The 13,300-nt window shown below is 37.1% G+C and overlaps 1 protein-coding gene across 1 annotated transcript in view; it reads left to right on the forward strand.

Annotated features, from left to right (window-relative positions):
- Positions 1-13,300, forward strand: part of MMS22L (MMS22 like, DNA repair protein) — an 87,415-nt gene that overhangs the window by 62,640 nt on the left and 11,475 nt on the right. The window contains exons 16-20 of the mRNA XM_021392043.1: positions 2,063-2,213; positions 7,159-7,301; positions 8,048-8,190; positions 8,302-8,461; positions 10,697-10,866. Of these exons, the coding sequence (XP_021247718.1) occupies positions 2,063-2,213; positions 7,159-7,301; positions 8,048-8,190; positions 8,302-8,461; positions 10,697-10,866 (767 nt within the window). The remainder of the gene's footprint in view (positions 1-2,062; positions 2,214-7,158; positions 7,302-8,047; positions 8,191-8,301; positions 8,462-10,696; positions 10,867-13,300) is intronic.

Consider the following 13,300-nt stretch of genomic DNA (forward strand, 5'->3'; position numbering starts at 1 on the left):
CAGACCATGATCACTATTGCAAATGTTACACAATATAAATGAAAATAACTCATTTCACTGTATCTAGAATTTGTATCTTTTTGCAGGATCTTAACTTTGTGTTGAGTATTCTTTTCACACTTTTCACACTTTTCGGTGTGATTCAGTCAATTTTTGTTTTGTACGACATTTTACATCTGAAGACAGTTTTTAAAAGGTTGATTATATGACTGTTGTTTTTTGCTGAACCTTTATGGTCATGTCACAGTCATAAAAATATTTCATAATTCAGTTTAATTTTTCATTTTGCTTGCACTGAGGAGTCTTAGTCTTGAAATACAATATTCCCTATGCATGTGTACTCCATGTGCAGCAGAAGAATCAGCATGTCATTGAATAGAAAGAAATCTCATTTTGATCCTTACTGTCAGTAGTTAGCATTGTATTCTGCAGTTAGAATTATCATCTATCCATTTAGCTAAAATACAGAGATTTTAGAAAAATGTGTGTGTGTTTGTTTTTTTCCCCTATCATGATGTAAAATAGGTAAAGTTATAAGCTCAGAAGAACTGATTTGGTAATAGAAACATGAAAAGACCCTTCATTTGATGCAGCTCTGCAGTACTTAGTAGGTAACTTTAATGAAAGAGGCAGCATGCAGTGGTAGTGGTCTCATGCTGTTGAAACATTTATAGGAAACAGCAATACAAATCAAAGGAAGAGGTTGTTAGTGTCATAACTTTCATTCATTTCCTACAGTGTTACTTCTTCTTATTTTATATTAACACAGTGAAATAGCAAGAAGAGCAGCCTGTTATAAACTCTGCTTAGAAGTAGTGGAGTGCAGTTGTGACCTGGTTTATAAAGATGTGTCAGGCAGTACTACTCAGGATAAGGCAAACCCTTTCCACACTGTGTGAGCTTCTTGCCTTAGAGGTTGCAGCCCAGAGGAGAGAGCAGCTGTCATAGCTCTCCTGCTCCCCCTGCCAGGCAAATAGCCTGAGTCTCGCGTTATCATTTCTGTCTCCCTTTTCTCTCTCACCAATGTTATGGCTGATGCCGCAGAAACAATGTGATAATCTGGGAGAAGGCTGGCACAAATTGCTTCCTCACCTAAGGCAGAGTAGGGACTCTGTCTGACCTTCTTGTTCATTCTGAACCACATAAGGAAATATGAAGTCCTTTATAGCTTAAGGTAGCCTATCCCTACACCATTAATTACAATACCTTCATTTTTGATGTTCCTAAAAACTAGCCCTTTTTGTCTAAATCAAAATGGGCTTCTCAATGTGTGCAATTTTGTAAATTATTAACATAATAAATTAATATTATATTGATACTTAACTAGTTTTGGAAAATTTGGGAAACAGTGAGCCTGTTACTTTGGTGCCCTCCAAAGTAGTTTTCCCTACTCATTTGATGTCACTAATTTCCTATCACATAATAACTCTTCATCATTTCAGATTATGTTACATTAAACACGTTTGTTATTTGCAGCATGAAGATGGTACTATAATAACTTTTATGCTGGCAGTGTTGGATATAGATTCCACAGTAAATCTAGCAGGAGCAGCAAAAGGTTATGCTTCATTAACAAAAGCTCTGGGCCAAGTAGTACTACTCCACTTTCTAGATCTGCAGCTGTTACGTGAAGATCCTTTTTTTTCAATCATAATCTTGTCTGTAGTACTTTATTTACACAAGAAACTCTGATACTTGTAAGTTTTTTCTAAAAGTAGGACACCAGATTCTACTGGTTCATCCTTTCCAAATGCAGTTCTTCCCTGCAAGAGGTGTGTAAAAAGCTAAACTCTATAAAACTACATTAATACTTATGTGTACAAAGAACACAGTGGTGAAGCTGTACCTTCTGTGTAGAGACTACATTTTTCCATGTGTATAAATGCCATCCCTTCCAGTAGTTGCCCAGTGTTAACTGAGATTTCTAATACTTCCAGAAATGCACATTATTAATTGTAATTAACTTTAAATGTTGTTTTGTTTTGTTTTGTTTTGTAAAAAAGGAACGTCCTGATAAACTATGTCCTGATAAACTACTATGTTTTTTTCTCTTTAAAATCAGGTTTTACTCTCTTGGCACTGGATATACCCAGCAAAGCTCTATCGGATCTTCAGCCACAACCTATTCTATCAATGATGCAGCTGTTTGGATGGGATGATATGGTGTGGCCTCACCTAGTGTCAAGATATCTGAGTCACCTAATTCAAAACAGGTGAAAAATTGCAACTACTTGTTCTTTGAGGTTTTTCCAGTAGCTTCTCATTCCTCACTCAAACTTGGGAAAATGTTGCTTCAAACAGAAATGTTTCATTAAGTTGACCCAGGTTCTTAGCATCTTTTGAAGTTCTAGATTTCTTGAAAGTATCATATCCTCTTCGATGTTTAACGGCATGTGGTAGGTGTTAATTGTGTTGGTTGGATTTCTTATTTGTTTCTACATATAAATAGTTTATATAAATAGTTTAGGACACTCAAAATTTGTCAGGATGATAGGTAAGAATGAGTTTGGCAAAGTGTTAGCCACCTGTGCCAGCCACACTTTAATTTGAAACTTAGTAAATTCTAAAATTTCTTGTTAAAAGTACTGGTCTAATTCTTCTTATACCATTTACATTTAACAGAAGAACTTAAATCTTATTATAATAAGTTCAAATATACATTATCACAGAAATCTGACAATACTATGTGGTTAGTATTAATATTAAAATGTCTGACTTCTTTTAAATGAAGAAGTTCTGCAGGAAACTGAGGAGGATGGGTTGGGTAGTATTGAAAGTACAAGGAAAATGATTGTCAGAAAATGCTTGCATTAAAACTTTCTTTTTGACAAGCTTGAAACACTTTCTGAACACATATTAATGTTCATGGAGCTCTGGTTTCTGAGGCCTGCTAAATGAATGCTTTAAATTAAATAATGGGATAAGAAAATTTATCACGTTCATATGTTTTACATACCAGTGATGAATTTCCACAGAATTGCTTAGGTGTTGTAAGGAACCTCTAAAGCTCAAATAGTCTAACTTGTCCAATTATCTGCTCAAGAAGGGTCAGCTAGAACGGATTGCCCGGGACTATATACAGTTAGAATTTAATATAGCTGAGAAATTTTACTTCCCTTAAAAGGCCCATGTAAGCCTAAGATGGATGGGTTTGGGTAGTATTTGTTTTCATGGTGTGTTCCCCCCATTCCTGAATCAGGCTTTATAAGCAGAGGGGAGACATCATAGAATCATAGAATCATAGAATAGCTTGGGTTGAAAAGGACCTCAAAGATCATCGAGTCTCAACCCACCTGCCAATTGCAGGGTCGCCAACCACTAGACCAGGCTGCCCAGAGCCACGTCCAGTCTGGCCTTGAATGCCTCCAGGGACGGGGCATCCACAACCTCCCTGGGCAACCTGTTCCAGTGCGTCACCACCCTCTGTGTGAAAAACTTCCTCCTAATATCTAACCTAAATTTCCCCTGTCTCAGTTTAAGACCATTCCCCCTTGTCCTATCACTATCCACCCTCACAAACAATCGATCCCCCTCCTGTTTATATGCTCCCTTCCAGTATTGGAAGGCCACAATGAGGTCTCTCCAGAGCCTTCTCTTCTCCAAACTAAACAAGCCCAGTTCCCTCATGATGAGATGAGAGAGTGTATGTGTCTGTGTCTGACTGTATCTGAAAGCGAAAAATGCTACTTGTTTTTGGGGTGCATACTGTCCTTAGGAACATAGCATTCTGTCCCCCAGTTTACTGTGTTTCTCTTGGATGACCACTGTAGGGTCACTGCAAGGTTTCAAGTATGTAACGCATGCTGAATGAAGTGGCAGATGAACACATACAAATACCTATTTATAATTTAAATTTGTTACTCAGGATGTAAGATCAAGGAAAACAATGTTATGCCTAAACCGGAATCTTAGTATCATTCAGGTGCTTAGGGCTAATTACTGGTTCTCACAGTAAACACTTCAGTGAATGTAATTACTTTATAGAATAGTGTCATTTGAGTTGGAAGGGACCTTTAAAGTTTGCCTAGTCCAACTCCCCTGCAATGAACAGGGATCTCTTCTGCTAGATCAGGTTGCTCAGAGTCCCATCCAGCCTGACTTTGAATGTCTTCAAATTGGAGCATCCACCACCTCTGTGGGCAACCTGTTCCGTGCTTTACCACCTTTGTCACGAAAAATTTTTTCCTTGTATCCTTATGTATACTTAAGTATATGTTATTATCCTTATGTAGGCTTAAGTATTAATATACATTATATCATTTTATATGTATCCACAAATATATTGTCATCCTGGCTGAGGATTGTATTGAGTAGTTGTATTTGGAACTCTGGCCTAAGCGCTCATGCTCCCAAATGTTTATATTAGAGCGCAGAGAACCTGCACGTATGACTAACATTGATTTCCTCCTATGGCCCTGCTGCCATAATTTGATCTGAAAATGCACTGGTGGTAGTTAATGTGTGTTCACTAGTTGAGCAGTTAGAGCACTTGTACAACAATTGGGAAGACTGAAGGTGAGTCTTGCAGTCCAAAGAAGTTCAAACATTTATTTCCAAATGCCAGTTTAGGAATTAGAGGCTCTTGCCTCTCCTCTTGTGGGTTGTACCATGAAGCAAGTGAAACTGTTAGGTTCATGGATCCATGTCAAGAAAACCCAATGGAAAAATCGTGGTTTCATAGTTCAGTGGTGATGGATATGTCTTCCACTTACATGTGTATATTCTCTCTCTTTCTGGTTCTCTCTCATTTGTTCTCATTCTGTCTTTCTCACTCTCATTTCTTTCTGAGTCTGTCTTGCTCCTTTCCTGAAATCTTGCACTGGGAGCATGGGACATAAAGCCCTTGCACCAAGGCAGATATTTTTGCCCCTAAACAAAGGTTATGATTGCCAGGACTCAAGGAGAATTGTCATAATTGCCCAGCAAGGTAAAAATTGGAGTGTCTGAGCCTAGAGTGTACGTTCATGCTTCATCAACGGAGCTACTAGGAGCTCATACTTCCTTGCAAAAGGACAACTTTATTTGATAGAATTTAACAGATGTATTGTACTCTAAATACTGTCATTTTCTTATATGCTAATAAGGCGGCTCTTTTTTTTTTTTTTTTTTTTTTTTTTGTAGTATGCTTCACATGCTTATTTACCTTAGGCAGTTGTAGAGCAAAAGTTATCAAAGTGTCTCAAGTGCTGGAATCTTAAGACTTCATGGTTACTGTGCTGTGATAATTTTCACATCAAACGTTCTCAGTTGAAAAGTAAAAAGATTATTTTGTTGCTGATGCTGTTATACACCCTGCAAGCTCAGCCTGGTCTCTTTCAGATGGAAGCTCTGTTTTGCCTATCAGCTACTTCAGTGTTGATAATAAAAGTTCTGATGGGCAAGCTGTGCCCTTGGGAACGTGTGCACAATCTTTGGTATTTCTTCTGCAGTAGTGCTTAAAGTTCCTCTCCCAATCAGTGTTGTGTAGTACATGATAGTATTAGAACAGATTTAAATTATCTTCGAGCATGTGCATAAGCTCATTGATTTAAAAGAACCACTCATCATGCCTATAGCAGGTAGTTCCTGTTCTTTCCTTTCTGAAGGAGAGGAACGTATTTCTCTTCAGCTTCAGAAAGATGCCTGAGTGGCCTACCTGCAAGGAAGCAACAGAAATAAGGGTGAGACTGCAGCAGAGTGTTTTTGTAATCCTCTGAGTCCACACAGACTAGCTGCGTGCATCCAAATTATGTAAGTGTTATGCTGGATTTTTTTGTTGTTTACACATTACTGCAAAGAGCATGATGTCTGTAGGCATCCTGGTGGTTTTTGTTTTGGCAATGGAATTTAATTTTCAAATTTATATTTTTTTTGTTATTGTTTACGTTTGGTCTCCTTATTGTCAATAGCATTTCAGCAGGGATGTTCAGACAAAATGTACAATTGTCATTGGTTTTAACAAAGTGAAAAAGAAGCCAAAGAAACCAAAAGCCTTTATTAATGATGTTCGGTGAGGAGCAGAATCCAGTTTGGCTTCCACAGGTCCATCCGGGCTCTCTGTTGCAAGCCTGAGTAAAAATTCAGTAGAAAATAAGTAGATTTATATGTACATATATCAAGAAAAGAATACAAGCATTTTTCATTAAAGTCAAAGCACCTAGGACTGGCTGGGGAAGAATCTCTCAAAGAAGAAGATTTAGCTATTTTCAAGAAATTTCAGTGACCTGAAGCACACGAGGCGCTCATCTGATAGGAATTGCAAACAGGGTGCAGAACAGATCTGCTGTCCGTTAGCAAGGAGGTTCTGCAGAGTTAATTGTACGGGGCTGATGTGCTTGGGAAGAAGTCACTACAGCAGCTCCTCGTGGTGGTAAGGCAAGTAGAACTTTGGCAATGCTGAGCAGCTGAGTCGCGTGGCTGCACATTGAGTGTTGATGGTGCCATTGATTCCAGCCTGTCTCTTGTCTGGAAGAGCAGGAGTGAGTGATTGAAAGTATAAACGGCAAGTTTGCTGTGTGTGTGAATACATACATAAATGTATACATATATACATTTTCAAATGTGCATCAAGTATAGCAGTTTCCGTTCTCATCTCCTTGCTGACTTTTTATGTTTTCTTCTGTTAGATAACAGAACCTATATTTGTTTGCTAGAGGAGATCTTTTCCATCTTACACATAGTTGGGACTGAGCAGACTTCAGAGGGGCTTGGGGTACCTAAGCTAGCTTTCTGTGGAAGGCTGGGATAGCTTAAGAAGCATCAGTGTGAAGTTCTAACTTGATTCGGATAAAACTGTTCGGTGTCATATGCTGGCAGTTTATATAGTACTGTGAAACTATCTGTTGGAATAATCGCCTTGGAATAAGGTGTTCCACTTTGGGTGAATTTTTTTCTTCCTTTGTTTTGTTTAATGTAGAGGAAACGTGAATGCATTTGTCTGTGTGCTTTTATGTTCCTATGTGTGGTATTACAGAGTTTATTATTTTATCTCTCTTTAGGCGTCTAGATATTGTGAGCAAAGTCCCCAGAGCACACAGAAGAAATGCCAATTTGCCTTTTCTGTTACTTTATTCCTAATTGTGTATTTCTATATGTGGAGAGCCAAAATGAGACACTCTGTCACCTTTTCAGATACTTTGATTAATCTCTTTACCTTTTTTTCCTCTGCTACCGATGCAGTGCTCTGTGTGAAGCTTTTTCTAGTATGGGATACGCATCCTATGAAGCTTTGACAGTACGTTCTTGGTTTCGATGCGTTTTGCAAATGTTCATAGATCAACCGAGTGGTACGCTGGCCAAGACAGATGCTGAGCGAACAGTTGGTAAGTGTTCACATTTCCCTAATGTTTGCACTAGCAATTCTATATTGCAAAACTGGCAGACATTTTCAGCTAATTACAAAATGTATTTTTGTTTGTATTCCTTGACTTTTACCTAATTACAAACTGTGTTTCTTTGCACTGTTTGTGCTATTTATTGATGGCTTGCCTGCTCTGCATATGACAAATTTATCACAAACAAAGATAAAAGAGCTTGTTTCCTTGGAAGCAAAGAACAAAAACTTGCTCCCAAGGAGACAAGCTATTTTTCCCCCATGGAGAAACTGCTCTGAAAAAAGTGAAAATCTGAAGTAAATAGTTGGAAATCATGCTGTGAACTCCCTAAAAGAAAAAAAAATCCAATTGCAAGTAATTTTTTCCTGTTTTATATTGAATATTTTGCTGTCTTAGAGCAATACTTCATTTTTTCTACAAAACACTGTGGTTCTAATTATCTGTAGAATACATCTTACAGCAACTACTTTTATGCATGTTTTGTGGATTTCTGAGAAAACCATTAGGAAAATGAAAGACTTGGTTATCCATCTTTAATATTCTTCATTCTTGTGTATCTGTATTAGAAACATAACTACTTCAGACGCACATTCTTTGTCTAGAAAAATACTGTCGGTTGCAGAATCCGTATTTTAGATGCTTTAAAATCATGTTTCACTTTATGATTTTGTGACTAAAATAGAAAACCGTAGCTGTGTGATGTATTTACTGCTGTGCTCTCTTGTAACAATCAGCGAAAGCCTATATGGAACAGCTGACTGAAATGACAAGACTGATTTTTAAACTCAAGGAAGTAGAAAACATTCTCTCAAAGGCTCGTGTCGAAGAATCGGTTTTGAAACAAGATCCTAAAAATGCTCTTGTCCAATTCATTAAGGTACCGTATATCTTTGTGTTAGCTCATGGTGCAAATTAAGTGAGAAGGAATTATATATTAGCTTTGGTTTGTTTGCACAAAAAAATTGTTTTGATGTTTTTGTTTTCTCAGGCTGTCGGTAGAACTTATAGTGGCCTTCAGACACTCCCTGAGAAATCTGCCATGGTACTAAAGGCTCTGGAGTATTTAGGTGATGTATTAAAGTATGTAAAACCTTATCTGAAGGCAAAAGGGCCCCCAGAAGGTCTGCAACTTGCATATTGGATCATAGGTAATTATTTCACAACCTTTTCTCTTTTAGGAAGCCGTTTTATAAGGAAACGGTAAAATGTAACGTTTAATACTTCTGGTTTTTGTACTGCCCATCTTAATGGTTTAAAGAAGCAAAGTCACCAAGATGTTACAGTTAAATATTTTAGTTTTCTTCCATTTTCTTTGCTTTTTTAAACCTGATGCTGTGAAGTCTAACTTCCTTGTGATTTTTTAAAATTACCCCTGCAAATCAGTGTTTTCAAAATTAAAATGTTTTAACATCTTTTGCCACTGAAAACCACTTGTTTTACCCAAACAAAACCAGAAACAAGAAGTCAGTTAAGCAGTATTACAATGCTACATCATATTCACTGGAGCTGTGATAGCGGATGGATCTGCTTAAATAAATTAGGGATCTTATACACATCCTTTTAAAACTCCTTGTGTACAGCTTGTGCTTTCTTAAAACTCAAATTCTACTATTTTTTCATTAAAATGTAGAAACACTGATAGGATGGGAAAATAAGAAAGCTGTTTGTTTTAAGTGAATATGTCAGACTCATATGTCTGACATGAATATGTCAGACTCATATGTCTCATTCACTTATCTTTAGAATTAGGGTAAAGCTTAATTCAGCTTAAAGACAGAGGTAATGATTCGCATGCACATACATAGTATATATCATGACTAAAAGTAGTAGAGTGTAAAGCACGACTGGCATGCAGAAGCTGCATAAAATGTAATGGAATTTCAATTTTGTTAAAGTACTTTACTTTTCTGTTGCAAGATCTGCATATTTTGAAATGATTGATGTTCAGCCATGCTGTTGTGCACAAGAAATTGTCCTTTCTTCTTAGTTAAGAAAAAAAAGAAGATTCTAAAAAGGCTTAAAAAATATATTTTTGTGTATTTCAGTCACTTCTTAACATTGTGAGCTCATTAAATTATAAGGACAAAGCAAGATTCATAACAAATCAAGACGCTTCCTGCTTGTGCACACTGTACGTGTCAGATTCTGTCTTCTACTGTCCTATACATCACGTCAGGGATAACAGAAGGAGTACCTTTAGCCAAAATAAGCATGTTTTTTTCAAAACAGGAAGCTCAGACAGTGTTATTAGAAGTACCGTTAAGTGGTCGTTCTCTTTCTCTATGATTGATCATGGTGTTTTCTCTCACTCCACAAGATTAATGTTGTTTTTCGTTGTTTTTAGAGATGTTAACAAATGAGTTTGTAGATTCTAACAGCCTACTTCTCATCTCTCACTAATTTCAAAGTCTTAAATATATTTTTGTGGAGTGTTCCTGTAGTTTCCATCCAGCAATTTTTTTCTCGCTTCTAATCAAAGATTAACTTAAGAATATTTGTGAAAACTACTACATAGGAATCTGCTTGATGAGACACCTGATTTTATTTCATCTGTATTTTAACACTCTTGAGCGTATTGTTATTTTCTCAAAAAAAAAATCATATAATCTGTAAAAAAAAAAACAACATTTAGCAAAGCTAGGGTATTTACACGTCAACATTTCTTAACTGTTTGGTGTTGTTTTTTTCTGTTACAAATAAAAAAAAATTCTTAAAACCATTGCAAAGCTGTGCAAGTGATACATGGATATGTAGAAAATGCGTCATCTGAGGCTTTTGTTTTTTGGACTTGGCCCACACCGATCTGGAGAGAGTACTCATTCAAAGGAGTTAGGTGGCCTTCATTCTGGTAATCTGCCAAGTGAAATGCATTTGAAATACTATTTGAAAGACATTTAATGTTTTCCTTGCATTGAACGACTGAGTAGATGCTGAGGAGGACACACTGTTGTTAGAAATATGAGTGGAAGGCAAAGAGTGCCTCTAGTGCGATCAATGCACATGGTAAGGTCTATGTGCTCTAAGTGCACGTGTGCTGATTGCAGAGCATTATGTACCAAGGTTAGCTAATTTTTCTGCAGGGCTGTGAGAGACTGTCCTTTCTTTAGCTTTACTTTACTTTTCCTAAAACAGCTTCACTTGCATAACACCTTGTAATTTATTGAAACAGCTTGCTGTTGGTGAACTGGAAATGGACTTTTTCTTCACTGAGCTTTTTGTAAGGGAATACCATGGAAATAGTACATGAGAATGAGACAGTTGCTGTTGTTATTCTTGGATGGTCTTCTCAACATAATTCCTTTCTTCCTTTTTAGGCTTTCTTAGCTTTTTTTTATTTCCCTGTCTGTAAATTGCTTTGGATTTTCTTGATTCTCTTTCTACAGGATGTCTTGTAAAATTCTGGGCACCAATACTGGCCACTTCCAAAGCACAGCAACTCCTGTTCCGCATCATAGATTGCTTGCTGCTGCCTCACTCTGTGCTGCAGCAGGACAAAGAGCTGCCTGGGGCTTTACTGTCTGCCATACAGGAAAGCCTACACCTTTATCTTCAGGTAAATATGTGAACTCTATTATCAGCAGACAAATGTAGCTTTAGGAAAAGATTCATACAGCAGAGGAGATTTTCTTATTTTTTTCCTGTAATCAAACAAGTGTTGCCTGAATTTAAAGAAGCAGCAAGAGAAGATTTTTCTTCTTGAGGAATTTGAAGGAAAATTGCCACCCCATTGGCTTTCTTGTCATTGCGTGCAGCTATGCTGTGGTACACTCTAGAAACTGCTGTTCTGCTTGCTGTAAAGAGAGAGGCTCTTAGCCAACCTGCTGTTTACGCTGTGTCTCATGTAAGAGATTTCTGAAACAGTGAATTGTGATATATAGCAAGACACTTGTTGAGATGACAGAGCAAAGAAATGCTTTAAATCGTCCTTGATTTTGTTAACTGTAGCTAATTAAAGATGAGCTACTCTATTTTTCATTGCTCTTAGTAACAAAAGACAAGCCTCTGCATATCAAGGCATTGTTTTATCTTAGTAATTTGAGGGTGTGTTTTGCTGAATCAAATGCCTTTTCTACTGCTTATGCTAACATGAGTCAAGCTTTGCATCCTGTTTTTTCTCCCATTCTTCCCTCAGCTTACCTTACACTCCTGAAAGGCTTGTTGTGTTGTAGAAAGGGATTCCTGTGGGTGAGGAAAAGGATATATTTTGAAAATAAGTCAGCATATTTTACCTTGGAAAACCTTGCATTTTTTTTGCTTCCTTCTTCCCTTCCCTCCTAATATTCATTTTGATTGTAGTTCTAAGTGATTACTTACAGGATTGTATTGTGAAACGGTGCAGTGGTGACTTTGTAAACATCCCTTGGATTTATTCCCTCTTTCAAAAGTTGTGTTATGATTGATCATGTGTCATGGAAATGAATATGACTATATAATGATGTGTGGATATAACTTGCTTTTCTGCTCTGTAGATATTTTCAGAAGCTATATACACGTAGGGCCATCTGGACACTGATGTTACCACAGAGTGTGACTGTCTGCTTGCTAATTTAGTATTTGAGTCAGAATGCACTGTTCCTTTGTAGTCTGCACATACGGATGTAGTTTTAATGTGAAGCCTCTCAAGCTGATTTTGAAGTCCAAGTGTTGTAGACCTTTGTTTCCTGTTTTCTCTGCCAGTCTCTGACTTTCTGACCCCGCTGTGGGCCTCTTCAGCAATCTGCTGCTCAGTCCATGAGCTTTTTCATAAGCTAGATGATCTTATTGGCTGAGTAGTTCATTTTAGACAATGCTATTCCTAGAGAACTAGAAATTCTTTATTTTGATATACACTTTAAGGGGGAGGACAAAGAGGGCAAGACTTATTTTTTTCTATTTTGATACAGAACTTTTAAATTCTATTAATTGTTTGTATTTACAAGGTTCCAACATTTTAAAATGCTACAGACTTCTACAACCAGTCAGAAATGCTTCCTTACCCTTTATTTGTGGAACTTAGGGTTAAGTTAAAATGGAAAATATTTCAGTATCAGTTACAAAACTTATTACCTTAGGGTTCCTTCTGAGTTCTTTTGAGATCAAACACGTTCTAGGGACTCTGACTTCTCAAGTAACCATTTCACAGTTGGCTTAAGCCAAGTTGGCTTATGGATAAATTCCTTCGGTTTCACCCCATGTTCATTCCCATTTAATTTGCTTAATGATTTTGTGAATAGGGGATGATTCAAATGTGTGAGCTGATGCAACTGGTAAAAATCTCTGCATAAATAAATAAATGAATCAGCCATATCAGAAACGTGATAGAACAGTATATGTGTGAGCATGTAACCATGCTAGGAGGAAACGCGGAGCAAACGCACCCTCAAGGAGAAACTCTCTTAATTAACTTAAGCTGCTGGTGAAATATTTAATCAGCCTGTCCTTGGGAGACCGCCCTATGTCCAGTGCCCGTTCATGGAGGTAAAAAGCAGTATTCTAGAGCAAGAGTCCTAATTCTCTTTTAAACTGTTTTTTGGGGCTTTTTGTTTGTTTGTTTTTACCTATAGGGCTACAATATCGATATTACTACTTTCATTGTGCACCATCTGTTTTGATAATATTTTATGACCTGGGAAAGATTTTCATAGAATCACAGAATGATTTGAGTTGGAAAGGACCTGTAAAGACCAGGTCTATCTAGTTCTCCCCCTGCCCTTCCATGGGCAGAGATGCTTCCCAATAAATCAGGTTGGGATATAATATCAGAATTGTCTGTGGAGTTGTTTAGGTGACAAATTTCAAAAAGAAAAACATGGAAGAACAAGAATGAGCAATCACTTCATAATTTTATGAGACTATTTGTAATTATATGCCTCATCATCACATAAAATCTATCATGAGTTATTTTGCCTTTGTTTATACAAAACAAACAAACAGTTGATTTGTGTGATAGCAGACTGTTGAAACCTATTACTCAAAATTTCTTTATCTTTGATGGATTTCTTGGAGAA

This window comes from Numida meleagris, chromosome 3, assembly GCF_002078875.1.
Source record: "Numida meleagris isolate 19003 breed g44 Domestic line chromosome 3, NumMel1.0, whole genome shotgun sequence".
NCBI classification, from domain to species: Eukaryota; Metazoa; Chordata; class Aves; order Galliformes; family Numididae; genus Numida; species Numida meleagris.